Here is a 15,946-nt window from a genome sequence, read left to right on the forward strand (position 1 = left end):
AAGTGGTTGAATATTGTCCAGACAAACTTCTTTCCTTGCATCCTGTTTTCTGACGTAATTGGAATTGCCATAACAACAGAGAATAACTTCATGATTAGTGTTTTTCTTCTCCACCCTTGCTTTTCAGGCTAAAATTTTAACTTTTGATTGTTGGCTCCACTGTTGCAATGCTGCTTTTCAGTAATGATTGGGATGATGCAATAGACCATATGTTTATAAAGCTGATATTGACATCCTTCCCAGCTTCATGTCATCTGAAAACAGTGTTGGAAGGCAGAATTAGAATTCAGAATAATTTTGGCAATGAGAAAAATTAACTGGCAAAGTACTGTGCAATTTAATAGGAACACATTTGAGCTTATGTGAATAGGTGGAAATAGTTAAATACTAGTGAAAACAGTGAGAATCTTGAAGAGTTTTTGAGAGGATGATTGAGAAGCTACAGAGGCTCACAAGTTGTTTATTATTTAGCTGTGTGATGCATCTGGGAGGGCGAGGAAAGCAGCAATATATTGCCTTGTAGAAATGGGATGTTGAGGACACAAAGGCCTCATTCTTTACTCAGAACTCATAAGGCCTGCATTAGATACTGTATCCAGTTTTGAGTACAGAATTTTGGCAAATCAGTGGTCCATTGGAAGAATTCTGAGGGAAATAAGAGAAAGATTGGTTAGAAGTCTACTAAACCTAGTTTACAGGGCAAGGGAAAGAATTTGAGCTAACGAGTCTAAAAGGAAAAAAAAAAGGAGGAAGAAGTTTAGGTCTTCAAGTGGGGAAAAAGGCTACCACAGAGAGCTACTAAACAGTCTTTTACCTGTATTTTAAGTGGGTGTGATGAAATCAAAGGACTTACTTTAAAAAAAGATTGCAATAATACTTTTTATGGATATGAAAATGTGAAATCCTAGAGCAGAGTAATTGTGAAGGGTGGGGAATCTTGATAATTGGTGTTCTTTGGGAACAGTGTGGATAAATGTTAAGGATTCACACAGATGTGGTTAATCATGCTCTAGAGGAAGGGAATGAAAGGGGCTACGTAGTTTAAGATCCCTTTCTGGCCTTTTTTTATTTTCAAGGAGTGTATCTTCATATTGCAAGATGTGCTTATAAATACTTCCATCAATAGCACTGGCCCATCCTGAAGCATTGGAAGGGATAATGGAATCCAGAGTGAAATACAGAATTTTTGAGAGAGAGATTTCTAGTCCATCAAAGCATCTCAGTTTTCTGATGGGTGCTCTTACTGTACCCTTCTCAGTAAACATTTTGCCCTTCACTTTTCACAGCATTCCTTCATTCACATTGTGTAGATGTGTAGCCAGCATTTTAGGTGGCTAATGGATAAAAGATATTCTTGGACCATTCATTTGGCCTTTAATCAGCCTCATCTGATGTTTAACATTGTCTTTTGAACTTGATCCAGTGCATAGGAAATTAAATAGGGAGGCAGAAGGAAACAATGTAGGTCTGATAGGTTTTTTTTCATGCTTCTATTCAGTGATCATGTGGAAACATGAAATAATTCAAACTAGTATATTGGTATCTGAGAACTTGAGAGGCTTTTAGAAGAAGAGCTGTCATAGATTGCTATCCTAAGTAGTAGGAATCATGCTAGCTGCTGTGGGTGGTCAGTAAAACAATATTTTATTTTTAAGAAATTGTCTTTTGTGCCCAGCTGGTAACACTTTGTATTACTGTCTCTGGGAAGCTGTATTTCATTTTCATGCTTCTTTAAGCTTGTGTGTAGTTCTTTGAAAAACAGAAAAAGGACTGAAGCAGCAGGAGACAACCAAGTATTTAGTTCTGCCAACTGCGTCTCCGGAAGAGAAAAGGCTCCAATCAGTAGAAAAGAATGTTAGTAAAAAAGCAGACATGGCTCTGAGTAGGCACCTCTTTTCAGAGTCGGAAACCAAGTCTGGACAGCTACCTGGTCAAAGCAAAGCTCTTTATTTGAGGCAGAACTTTTGTGCTGTCCCATTTCTTTTCTCCCAGTGTCATTGTTTCCATTTTAAAAGAGGATTAAAGATTTTCATGCTTGAAATAATTGAGAAATCTTGTTAGTTTATCTTTGCTTTCCTTTCTTCTTAATGTAAAATTACCATGGAAAATTAAATTTCTTTTGCAGTCCTGAGAGGATGTTACATGGCCTGATGTAAAGGCTCTTGAATATCTGGTCAGTCATGATGTTTGCAGGTAGTGGTGGCAGATGGATTTACTGTGGTGTCTCTGACTTCAGCAAACCTATGCTAAGAATGTACTCAGCCAGTGAGTGTTCATGTGTTTGTGTTATTTGGTTTGTTCTTCCTCTCTACAAGCAACAGTGACTAAAAGGCATCAGAGAGATGAACATGGATGGTTAACACTCATTTCAGCAACCGTGAGGCACTGTGTCCCATGATAAGCTGTTTAATTAAACCTTGCGCATTTTTTAATCTGCAGTTTTGTTTCTGTCTGGCTTTTGTTTCTCATCTTGTCTGTGTCTCTCCAGTTTCAATGTTTCAGACACAGTATCATTTATTTTTATCATGCATGATTAATTCAGTTTACATAAAAGGTTTCTTGAGACGGATGGATAAAGTATATAAAGCCTTTGTTCAGCCTAAATTTGGATTTTGGTGGTTTGTAACTCTTTTCCCTTCAGTGCAAGTCAGTCTTCCAGTTTCTGCTGCTGTGCCTCCCGCTCTTCCCTCCAGCTAGCTTGGAGAGCCTTGCCAAAGCTGTCCAACAACAGCTGTTGAGCAACACGCTTAATCACAGACACTCCCTGCTGTCCAACTGCATTTAATTAGTGTGAAAGATGAAACTGCTTTCAGAAAGTGTGTTAGGGAGAGAAATCAAGCAACGAAACAAAGAGGAAATAAGTGTTTCCTAACCACTACTGCAGTAGGCAGAAAGAAGGAAGTCAACCCAAAGGAAGGGAAAATTGGTAAATGGTTTTTTTGCTCAGTTCTCCAAAGTGCCATATGTGAATGCTGGGTACAGAAATAATTTTCTTTGTCTTAGCAGTAGTGGAAAAGTTCTGCACTAAGTTCTATGTAACAGCATAGGTACATGTTTGAGGATGGTGTGGATCTAACAACCCTGAGCAAGAAGTGTCTTACATACTATGCTGAGTGTGAATGAGTATTGAATTTCAGTGGAATACTGGCCAGCTAGGATATCTAATTACCACATTGTCTGAAAAACTAGGAATTTTGTGTACTTTGGCCATCTGACAGCATTCATTTATTTTTTCCTTTAGCTTAATATTATATAAAATACTTAGAAAACATAAAATCCGAGATCCTACTTTTTTTGTTTTATTAGGGGAAGGAGAAGAAAGAGCAACAATATTACCAAAATATGGGGCCATTGCACCAGTCCCAAAAAATACACCTTAATCTCTATTTGTAGGAAGTGAAGAATCAGGAAAACAGAGCACCAAAGATATGCTTCTGTAGGTATTTAGGAGGAAATATAAGGACAAGGTGCAGTTTCTGGAAAGTATCAGCTTGTTACTGTGCTTGCTCTGGATGGAATATGGACTCCTGAGAAAAATTTGGTCTGCCCTGGACACCTTGTGCAGTCATACTTCATCAGCTTTTTTTTTCAGCTCCCATCAGGCATACAGATGGTTTCAATTGTTTCTGAGTTGGTCTGACAAAGGCTGTAACATAAATCAATACCAGAAAACAAGGGAAAACTCTTTACTTCTTCCCCTTTGCATAGCTTTGCATGGACTAAAAAAGGGAGTGTAAGGGAACAGGAAACATTTTAATGAGGGAGGAGGTAACATGTTTTGAAGATGTACCCCCCCCCTGTAATTTGTGTATTGGGGCTGTCCAAAGAGACAGGGTAGAAGCAATGTGATTTAATTTTTAGCCTGTATCTAAGCAGGTACAACCTGATTTATCATCCTTAAACACTAGATGTATGAGGGTTTTCTGCCCTTCTTGGCCCCAGCATTCCCTCAAGAAAACTTCTGCTCCTTTGTAAGCACACACAAGCAATGCTAGCCAGTGAGATTAGCAGGCAGATAGCATGTGAAAGCTCTGAAGCCCATCTGCTAGGAGTTATGTTCTGTCATTTGTTGCAGACTTGAGGAAGAGAAGGTTGGAATTGTCCTTTGATTCTTACTGGGATTTTGCCGGTTTTGTCATTTGCTCTGAAATTCTTGCTTGAAAACAAATAGCATTTTCCTAGAAAAGTTTCTGTCCAGTGCTTCCATTCCAGGCTTGTAACAAAAACTAATAAATAAGAAACAATGCAGTCTCTTATCTCCTATTTCTGAAGCTCATGGGATGTAGCTGGCAGCCATGAAACAGTCAAAAGCAACGTGGCAGGATCTGTGCAGTGCGTTGGTGTAGCACTTGCTTCTAGACATGATGCAGCTGGAACTCTCACAGGGTGTTGGTCCTCCTTTGTCAGTGCAGAGATTGCAAGAATTGCAAGATGACCTCACTGAGCTGAAGGAGTTTACTGGCTTGGTTCAAAATTACTGGATTCACAGAGGTTGAATGCTAGCTGAGATCTGGTATGAATGCTGCGTTGAAGCAGCCAGAACTACAGAAATGCTTACGCGTGAAAAACTGAAGTAGCCTGGAATGCTCTTGCCATAAGGAAGAAGGAATTCTAGGACTCCTTTCTTATGTTGGATGGGTGCTTTGGCACTAAGCAATCTTGGGAATTTGCAAAGTTCTGATAATAATTTTCATTTCACATCAAAGCAGATGAAACAATCAAAGAGAGGAAACTAAAGCTTAGGCAAAGTTATTCTAATGAAGTGTTTTGAAGAGGGGGAGGAAAACCCTAAGCTTGCATGCTTTTAATTCAAGTTTGTGCAGTTTTATTTGGGGCAACCAACAAAAATGTGAAAGTTGTGAGGCCGTGCGAATTTTCTATTAAACATTTAAGTATCTGGGAATGTTTTGTGAAGAATTTTATGCTTTCACAATTGTGTACAGTGTGTCCTGGGTGATTTTATGACCTGTGTGTGTAAACTGTGAGTAGGGTGGGAATAAGGCAGTAAGTTAGTTTGAAAAAACTGCCTCTTTCTGGAATTTGAAAGATAGCAAAGCTCATGAGTGACTGTATTTAGTAATATGTAACCTTTTTTTTTTTGCTAATTATCACACATAAAATATATTCAGAAGCGACTGCTACTTCAGCTTTTGGGATAAGGAGCAGTCTAGCAAGAAAAGCTGCTTAAATCCTCCGCCCAGCACTGTCACAACCAGTGTGCTTTGAACAATAGGCAGAGACAAGCAGAGTTAGAAATCTGTTCTAAAACACCAGAACTGCCTGATTTTGAAATGCTCTCTTCTTGATGTGGAAAGTCCCAGAAGCCTGCTATCTCATCCAAATTACAAATCCTGCCAGGAGTCCTAAATAGGTAACGGTGCGTGACGGATGGTTTGATAACGAGCGTTCATCTGGCTTCTCCTTGTTTTCTCCCCCCACAGTTGTCTGGTGGGTGCGAGCTGACGGTGGTGATCCACGACTTCACCGCCTGCAATAGTAACGAGCTGACAATCCGCCGTGGGCAGACGGTGGAGGTCCTGGAGAGGCCCCATGACAAACCCGACTGGTGTCTGGTGCGAACCACAGATCGGTCCCCAGCTGCGGAAGGCCTGGTCCCCTGCGGGTCCCTCTGCATCGCCCACTCCCGCAGCAGCATGGAGATGGAGGGCATTTTTAACCACAAAGGTAAGGAATGATGGGCACAAAGTCTAGACATCAGCAGCATCCAGGTAATGGAGTATACTGTGCATATGGCAGCTTTGGCATTCCTGCACTGCCTTGTTTTCAGCAACCATGCTGTCTTTTCAAAGAATAAGCAGTTTGCGGTTCTCAGCATTAAGGAAAGATGTGGCTGAAGATAGGGAAGAGGTTTAAGCAAATTATATCATGATCAAGAGTTATATATCATATTAGATCAAGCTACAGTGATAGGAAAACCTGTACCTCTGAGAAGTGCTGAAAGTCAGGAGGGAAGAAAATCTCTGGTGTAGATTATCAGTGTTTTCTGAGAAACCCTGCAGTAAGAAGTCAGGAAGGTTTAGCGATGGAAAATGTAAATACACTCATCCATATGCCCTGGCATGGAAATTGTTCATTTGGACTTCTGTATTTTGCTTATCTGAGCTTTTCAGAGTAGCACTGGCACACTTTTCCCCAGAGCATCTCAGAAATCTTACTTTGTTTTTTTTTGCAGATGAATGCAAGAATATTCCTCTGAAGGGTGCAAAAAATATCTAGGATTTTAGTGTGCTGTAATCTTTTGACTCTGTAAACTATCTAAGCTCAAAGAGTAGATTGTTATTAGAGAAAATGCTTGTTTGCCTCATTGAGGCTTGAGTGAGCATTTACCTGCTTGAGTTAGCAGGCTGTGAACAGAAAGAAATGTGAACTTAATAAAAAAAAAAAAAAAGGAGGGAAAACCCCAGAAAAATAGTTCATTAGAAGGCATTTCATCCCATGCAGTGGGAAAAGATGCATTTCAAAGAGTTTGTTATTGCAGGTAATAAGATTAGCAGACAAGTGATGTTGGGGAAAATTTGTCTTCCAAAACACAAAATTCTGTTTTTGGAAAGTTTTTCATAAATGTAACCGCAATTTTTTTAAATTATTCAGTCCATTTCAGCTATTACAATTTTTCCCTTTTTTTTTAAGACACTCTAAATATGCTTGACTGAAGCAGGGGTGAGACTGTGTTTCTTGCATCAGGGGCAGGCACAGCAGGAACTTCCTGAATGCATTAGGTGATTAGGGGCTGGGGGAGAGTTTGAAGACTTGAGCTGTATAGTTGTAGTACTCTTTTTTCATTTTGTGTCCTACAATAATTTGGATAGGGAAAGCTTGCAGGTGTTCTGCAAGGTGATGATAAAATTGGAAAACGTAGTTGGGTAACACTAAAACTTTTATTCTTGGACTAAGGGGTGAAAAAGCTGGGGTTTTTTTAACAACACTCACAGAACTGATAAATTCAATTTCCTTTGGAGATTAGGGACTTCACCTTTGAATGCAAAGAATTTTATTAGGAGAGGCAGAGAGTACTGGACTATATATACATATGTACATAATATGAAATACCTTGAGCCTGTCAGAATCCCGAGGGACAGACAGAGCTGGTTTTGTGGTTGAGAAGTTGCTTTCATTAATCAAACCAGTGGACATGACCAGTATTACTTTTTTCTTCTTTAGAATTTGTTTAGGGAAAATGGGGCACAGCCTTTCAAGGATACTTTGCTTTGTTTAACATGGTGTTTTGAAGTAAAGAGCATTAATTAATTATATTAATCATGGACGCTGAAGAAGAGGAGAAAGCCATTGCTAGAATGAGCATAATTTGCAGGGTTGAATGCAGCCTCAGAAGTGCCTTCTGTGTCCCTGCCACAGGCTTCCTCCGGGATGTTATGGTATGCCATCCTAATCCTAACTGATAAGAAGCAGCTGCAAATTGTTTATTCCCACATTGGTGGGTGTCAGGCTTCAGGAGATAGATGTTAATTTGTAAGGTTTCCCCTATGTCTGACTGAAGTGAGTGTGAGCTGTCTTGAACATGCAAGTTGTTACATAATGTTAAGTAGTCTGGAGAGGGAAAAAAAAGAGTACACAAGGCACTTGAAACTACTGGATTTGTTTCACTTTGGTCCCTACCTCATCTTTCTATTGCTTGAAAGAGGTTGATAGAGTTCATGTTGTTGAAAGATTATAAAAATTAAGCAAAACCAGTGGTGTGCTTTGATTTTATTTTCCCCCCGTAGTGAAAAGTACCTCTGACAATCCCACAAACCAATTATTCATTCTCAAGTGCTGCATTTGATTAAATAAAGCATTGGGGAATATGCTAATCAGAAGAACGGAAAAACAATTAGATGATCTTCTCAGAATTGTTCATTGTGGATATTGATTGAGGTATGAAGTCCTAAAAAGCAAAAAAATCCTCTAACAAAGAATGACTGACTTACCATGTTCTTGGGTGGATAATTTTTCATGTACTTCCTAGATTTCTAGTAGTTAAATATGTACCTTCAGTCTTTACAATACAATACTTTTCCATTTTTGACAATAATTCAGTGAAATTTTCATAGTTTTTGAGAGATTCAACAAATTAGGATTTGAGGTCTGAAAATACACGTCATATATGAGGCTCACAGTGTGAGCATCAAGTCTGGGTAATTCTGTACTGTTCATGGACTAAGACATGAGTCTCAAATTTTTGCATGTCTGACATGACAAGCTCTTGGGAGAGGCTGAGGGAAAGAGAGGGTTTATGTATTGCAGGGGAATGAGGGAAGTGATCACCATCACAAGTGGTGGGGTGATTGGCTACTTGGATGTAGAGTGCTTAGCCTATGCAGACAGCTTGCTGAGGAGTTTTGCATTCCATTCAGTATCTATAGAGCCCACAGTTCTGATCTTTTCAACAGTGTTTATCAGTAGCATCACTTGCCAACAAAACAGCAAAAACAAAAAACACAAAAGGAAAAAAAAGAAAGCCACAGCATAGCAGAGGTGAAATGAGCTTCGAAGTTTTGAAATGGCAAACCCCTCATAATTGACAGCTGGTTCTTATGGTGTGTCAAACCACATGTACAGAAATGTTGGGTGATACTTAATGCCTTAAAATATCTCAAATTATTATCCAAAGTAGGGAAACATGCATGATTATTAAAGCAGAAAATATGTTCAGTGAAGCCTGGTTCTAACAGTTGATCTTGGTCATTCCTTGTCTTTCCACACATTATCTGTCAAACATGAAAGGTAATATTGTTTTATTCTCATGTTAAAAGGCAGCCTCAAAAATGACCCTCATAAATTGCCTAAAAGTGTAGGTATTACTTCTCATCTAAGGATGTTTATCATCTAAAGCATCTGATCAGTATGAATGGTTTAAAAATAAAAACATTTACAATATCTTCAATCTCTAAAATGTTATGGTAGTTAAGGTAATAAATACTTTGTTAAGACTACGAGGAAAGCATTGCGCAGAAAAGACATTCACTAGATGAATAGTAACTTAGGGGGACAGTTGATTGTGGGTTCCTGACCTCTTGCTTGCTCTGCTGGATATCGAATCTATTTTTTGCAAGTTATTTGAGTCATTTAATCAATTTGATGTGCAGTTCACAGATGAATACATTTAAAAAAAAAATCTAAATCCCTTTTATGATAGGGAGGAAAGAGAAACAAGTGAGTAGTGAAGAGGCTGAATAACAGTTGGTGCACTGTACAAAAAATAAATCAGTAGCTCTGGAAGAACATGTTTTTCACAAGTAATGCAAAAGGCAACATTTTTTTCCAATGATATCCCACATGTTTTGGGGTGTGGGGGAGAAAGATTGTTCCTGTTGTTTTATTTGGTGCTTCTCTCTTTTTTAACAGGGGTTTCTTTTCATTCTTGGGTACATCCTATTTTATAAGTGCAGTCCTCTTTCTTTTCTTTGAAGGGCACTTACACTGCCACAGAGCTTTGGGTAAAAGGCAGGGGGCAGGATTCAGTGTAATGAAAATGCAAGCTCAGAAAAAATTGCAGCAATTTAAAACGGTTTGTGAATGTCTTGCCTGTTTAGATCACAAGTTTACTGTCTTTTCTGAATCTGTGAGTACTTCTGAAGAATTTGTAGTAGTCTGTCATATCTGTTCTGTAGGAGCTACTGTTTGGAGAGATAAAAAGACTGCAACAATCCTTTGCTTGAGAGGCTTACATTTATGTCTCCTTTGAGTTACAAGATTTTGGGGGGGGGCTGTCTAATTGCCAATTAATGTTACTATCTGTGTGTTTCAAAACTTGGCCACAGAAGTCTTTTGTTTACCTGAAGGTTCAGTGCTTGCCTGTTGTATACCATTGCATAATCCAGGGATCTGTATAGGTTTGTTCAAATATGAGAGGTAGGTGATGTTTTAGTAGCATGGTGCCGAACCACACACTACTCACATACTGAATACTGGCTTTTGATTTCAGTCTGAGGATGCAGTCCTGACTGCAGCCATAAACACAGAAATGTAGCCTCTCTAAAAGAATCTTTACATAATAAGGCAGATCAAATGGCTTTGCAAGACAAATGTTGACAAATTTGTTCAAATAGCTGCATAGTAAGCCATTTTCTACACCTGGAAGATGGGAAGGACTGACGTAGGGCAGGTGTCAGAGCTCTTCTTGAATTGCAGTAGGGACCCTCTCTTCAAGAACTAAGGAAGACAAAAATCGTGTGGGTGATCTAGAGATATTTCCCAAGAGGAGAGAGAGATTTTATAGCTGAGGCCACAGAATGGCTAAAACAGTCTTGAATTTGTTACATTAACTAAGCTTGCTGCCACACAACTGGATCCTGTTCAGAATACCAGTTTTCAATGAAAGGAGAACGGGAGAGAGTAAGGTGAAAGTCTCATGTGTGATTGAGAGCTTTGGAAGTTATGTTGACAAAGGGAGTGTTTCATGTTGAGTCTAAATACCGTTCAATACAGGAAGAGCGAGCTCTGTGTATCAACAGGAGAATTGGACCAGCAAAATGGGCATCCAGTTTGAATAACTGAAGAAGGATTCCCTGTTCATAGTGGAAGAAAAGAAGGATGACTTGCGCAGCAGCAACTGTTTGCTTAGGAGCAGAGGGAGGCTGTGGAAAGGGAGGATTTGCTGTTTTGAGACTGCAAGCAAGTGAAGCATAGGCCATGTGTAAGGAAAAAGGATCCCCACCCGTGGCTCCAAGCCAAAGTGCTGCCTGTGAGACTGCCTGACAGCGTTTGCAGCTGCAGGAAATGAGTTACAGCCCAGGCCAGAGGGGAAAGTAACTCCTGACAATGAGCTGGTGGGGTACGTGCTTTGCTGTGCTGCCTTGGGGCCAGGTGGCAGAAGGTGGGGACTGTAGTTTCCAGGGCACCAAACCAAGAGGGGTCTACTGCTGCTGCTACACAGACGGATATGATTGCACGCAGAAAGTGATATAGAGGAATATGTTGGAGTTGTATAAGACACCAAACCTTAATGTAAAAATTCTGTTTCTTGATGAATCAATTACCCTCTCATAAAACTTCTAAATAACAGGCTGCCCATCCATCTAGCCAGCTGATAGAAAGCCTTTTGAGGAGCCCGTGAGAGGCAAAGCTGAGCAATCAGTCAAATTTGACACTCCACATGCTTTAGTTAAGAAAACATTGTAAAGGCTGTGCTGCAGTGTCAGTTCAGCTTATTTATCAGCCAGACTCGAGCTTGAACAGGGGTGCATGTATTTTAATAGCTGAAGTTCAACTTCACAATTACCATTTGTTTTGAAAGTATAATAAATCATGAATTTTTATTTAGTCACAAATACTTTTTCCCAAAAGTGGTGCTAGTCTAATAGTGGCAAGTATGGTTTGAATTTACGTTGTATGTGTGTGAATTTTCAAACATGTTCTCATGCCTTAGTCCAGGTAAATAAAGTAGCTGCAGTATAAAGTAAAACAAGAATTCTCTGTCCTGACTTTCCCATCTTGTGGTTTTAGTTGAGTTTGCAGTTAAAAACATCATCTGAGCATAAGTAAACTTAAATAAAATGTCAGCAATTTACTATGGTCCATTAGATAATAATCTTTACATTGAGATTTATAGCCAAACTGTGTCAGATAGTTAAGAGCTGAATTCTAACTGAGCTTTGATAAATAGTGAAGTCTCTATAAATTGCTTCCTTGGAGTTGTGCAATATTAAACTAGACAAGGAGGTTCAGTGAATCTCACAATTTGAATTTCTAGATGAGTTCTCTCTAAGTCGAGTTCACATGTGCTCTGAAACATCATAGGATTGATTTCTGCATAAACCTGCTTTTAACTCCTGCATTATTCTTTTATCATAATGCAGCCCAGGAAGACTTGTGAGATATATCAGTGTTTCCCATGCTGACTCTATTTGTGAGCATAAGTATGTGGTTAGTTTATGTCTGGAGCTCTCGTACATAGCTAATGAAAGGATTTTGCCCTGTTTGGGAGCTCAGTATTACAGCTGAGAGAAAGAAATTTTTATTGAATCTACTTTCGGCCCCAGACAGCTGCCAAATATATTTCTCTTATATATTGTAGTTGGAAAGGAAATCGGTGCATAAAAAGTATCTGCTTAGAACAGATGTGTTTGCACAGCTGATCTTTGGGAGGTAGAGGGTGGATATAAACCAGCAATCTTGATGGCTTTAGGTTTCCCAGGAGAGTTGTTACTTTGCTTGCAATTAGCCTTTCTTTGACAGCAGTTTCTTTTTCTAACCAAGGTTAGAACAGAGTACAAACTCAAATCATATCCTACAAATGTTTTTTCTATCTTACAATTGAAGAAAAGCATCCTGAAGTGTTGTTTGCTTTCCTTAATTTGTCTGTCTTCGGTTATAACAAACTTTTAAAAATTGGTGAAATGTTGAGAATTTGTGAGGGTGCCTTTGTTACCCATATTTTGCTTGCTTCTTTTTTTAAGGAGGAGGCTAGAGCTGATGAGCTTGTGCACCTTTTGGGACATCTTCACATTACATTACATCACATCATCTGTCATCATCACTGCCTGCAGATGGAACCAGCAGGATTTAGGGTTCCACTGACTTCCTCCAATTCTTTTTTTGTGAGGAGGCTGCTGAATGTATTCCTTTGACTTCATTTCACTTTTTCTGCAAGTAGTAAAATAGCATGCTAAACTAGAAATGTTGCATCACTTTTAACATAACTATCAGAAGCCTTTTTACAGATGCCCTTGAGATCTCTCATATCAATGGCATTATTATGCAATGTTTCGCTTCTATTTTATGTATTTTTTTTCGCTTCTATTGAGTGCATATCCACTGGCATAGGTATAATTACAATTCAGGACATGCTCGTGTTTTCTCCTAGTTTTGAGTTGAGTACAAATGGTAAGCTGTTTTCCTCTATCTGAAACAACTATTGAACCTAAACATATTATTGTCCAACATGGAAGCAAAAAAGCGATGGAATTCTTAGAGCAAACTGTGTAAAAGAAGCTGTTGTGATAAGTTAATAAAAACATTTAATGATCCAGGAAAACGTACTGATAATGCTTTTCAGAAATTTGCAGTCTGCATTTTCTAGGATGGGTATATAATGTTTAAACCCTATAGCAACAAAAGACATTTACATAATTGACATGCAGGCATAAATAGTAAAGGTCATCTCAGGTAAACTTGATATCAAACTGTCCTTGATTACCAAAATATTTTAATTTTTCCCTGTGGACAGCTGTGGCCAACCTCTACTGCTGGTTAACCATTTACAGTGCAACAGAAATAGTTCCAGTTACAAGAAGAGCTTAAAAGTATGTTGGGTTTTCAAGGGCAGACTGGACAACACCCCAGGTATGCAGGTCTGATCTCATAACTGACCCATCCTGTTGAGCAGAAGATTGGACTACATGGGGTTTTGAGGCCACTTGGAACTTAAGTTGTCCTGTGATCCTATGCTAAAAGTTAGAATTGCTAGCAGGGACTTGGTATGTTCTAAGTATTTCCTGGAGTCTTGGACTCCTCTTAGTGCCTTTGGGGCTATTAGAAATGCTAAAGGTTTTTGCCCCCAGATACATTTATTCCACTTAAGAAATGGGAAGGAATCAAAAAAAATATTTCTCCTTGTGACAAACTCCAGTTGTATTTGTTGCACCATGCTGGGTGTGGTCATGAACTAATTAGGTGTGTGTTCATTTTTTAATATAATCTTCAAAGTATCAGTGATACGGAGAAGCTTTAAACATGGAGTCCAGGGAACTCTAGCTGCATGTAAGAACCTACAGATATTCTGATGGAGGGAAAGCTGCTAGGGTTTAAGATCATCAAGCCTACCTGTTGACCCAACACTGCTGAGTGCGGCACTAACCACGTCCCTTGAAGGAAGAATCACCTCCCTGCTGGTGAATTGAACCCTGGTCTCCAGCATGATAGGTGGGGACCGGTTGACTGTACTGAAGTATTCTTTAGGCAGTATCAAACAGGAAAAGCTTGACTAGTGAAAACCACCCAGTTGTTAACCACATATCTTAAAATTTTTATATTGGTAGCCAGTCTATTTTAGAGAGTTTATTTGTCATGGCCAGACTTAGTTGTTGGCCGGTTCTAGTGCATTTTATGCTGACTTCTGTCATTATATCAAGAGTAACAAAATACTTGTACTTTAAATGCTGGTTGATACAGTAGAACAGGGTTAGGTGTGTTTATCCTTTCATCCCAAAGATGTGGCAGGACTACATACAGTCATGCCAGAATCAGTTTGGAAAGCACTGTCTCAGAGCTCCATTTACAGTCTCAGAAGTAACATCTAAAGAGCTGGTGTCTGCAGCAGGTGGTACCCTGAAGCTGTGTGGTATGTTCTCTTTGTGTCCTGGTTGTTTGCTTAAGTAAGAGCTCAGGCAGTGGGATCCAGTGCCCATTCACATCACCTTCTTAAGACTATGTGAAGTTACAGTCCTCAGAACTGGAGTAAATTAAAAGTAGCAGCATTTGACTGCCTTTTGCTGTTTGTGGAATAACAAAGCTTTACTCTGTTATTGTTAACATTATTAACAATCTAAAACTTCTGCCATGATGGCATGTTTTGTTCAGGAGGAACTAAATGGGAAAAGAGAATGTGGAGGAATTTTTTGTCAGTTAAAAGAATTTTCTGACACCTGAATTTTAGTTGCTGTCCTAAAAGAGCATTGTTGTCTTAACTGAGTGGAGTAACTTACTGAAATATCTGAAGCATAGATTTAGAGTGGCTATTTCATAACTGCATTTTCACAATTTTCCTAAAGGGTGAGGATGTAATTTTTAGGAATCTTAACCTTTTCAATTTTGTCAACAGTGTGATCACTATAATTTCTTCAGTTCAGAGCTAATTTTCTTTCAAATGGTTGTAAAACATGTTCTGTGTAACGCAAACAGAAATACCGTAGCTTTTTAAGGACTGGACTATGCTGCATTTATAATTCAGAGCAGATTAAAAAAAAAAACCTGTTAACTACAATGCAGGAACTCTCGTATTTGTGGAATTATTTGACAGTATACAATTTCAAGTTTTTCTGTGTTTTATCATGTGATAGGCAAAGTATAATAATAAGCCCCATTCCTGTGAATTTTTTTTTTCTTCCTTTCTGTTGTGCCTATGGTAAAGCTAGCCTCCAAATGTACTTAAACATACTTAGTAACAAATCTGTGCTAATAATTTATAAAAATAGGGTGTCTGAAAACCAGGCTTAGAGCGAGAGAAAAAATGCCCATTTTTGGTTTTGCTCTCCTGTTAGATGCAGTGCTGAGGAATTGAGGAGGTTGCTTCATTTTGCTCAAGTATTCTTTAATATAATGAAGCGGTGAAAGTATGTAAGGATTTTTGGAGTTAAATGCTTCTGTTTGAAATCCACTTGGGTGCTTTCAGAGCCCGTGTGCCTTTCCTGCTTTCTGAAGCAGCAGGTGTTGGATTGTGGCTGGGCTCCGTCTGCCACACGTAGGAGGGCCATGCAACTTAACCTGATCTGTGAGAGGGACCTGCTGTAAGCAGTACTGAGCAGAGGCAAAAGGAGGAGAAATAGCAGTGAAGCAAACTTTTGTAACTAACCAAATAGCATTTTTTCAATTTGAACTTAGCAGAAGTAGAATTTAAAAAGTGTTTTGGTCAATAATACCAAGCAGAAGGAAGAAGTAATTAGTCCAGATGCATTTGTATGGAACTTCAGCATCAGAATTTCTTAAAGTGAATATGTGTCCCATTTTAAAAGCTTTGCTTTTGTTGTTTGGGGTTTTTAGTGACCTGGTTTGACCTGGTAGAACTGTTCATTCTCCTTTTAAGCGAGTTAAAAGAAATTAATTTTAAGTCAAGAACAGTTCAGTATTCTGAGCACTTCTGATGAATATATTCTTTTGTCTTTGACTGCATGCATTTTTAGTTAAGATAATTACCTAAGAAATTGATGCTAAAAAGAATCCAAACCTCCTGTATGGTCAGCTAAAACTGGTTTGGAAAATTAAACCT

At 38.9% G+C, this 15,946-nt stretch overlaps 1 protein-coding gene across 4 annotated transcripts in view; it reads left to right on the forward strand.

The window, feature by feature from the left end:
• The window catches only part of TRIO (trio Rho guanine nucleotide exchange factor), a 244,543-nt gene that overhangs the window by 170,816 nt on the left and 57,781 nt on the right, over window positions 1-15,946 (forward strand). For all 4 annotated transcript variants that reach the window (XM_014261572.2, XM_005533046.3, XM_014261576.2 and 1 more), the window contains one exon: window positions 5,442-5,685. In XM_014261572.2, the coding sequence (XP_014117047.1) occupies window positions 5,442-5,685 (244 nt within the window). The remainder of the gene's footprint in view (window positions 1-5,441; window positions 5,686-15,946) is intronic.

Source organism: Pseudopodoces humilis, chromosome 1, assembly GCF_049639895.1.
Source record: "Pseudopodoces humilis isolate 2021_Gansu_Grassland_sample_001 chromosome 1, ASM4963989v1, whole genome shotgun sequence".
NCBI classification, from domain to species: Eukaryota; Metazoa; Chordata; class Aves; order Passeriformes; family Paridae; genus Pseudopodoces; species Pseudopodoces humilis.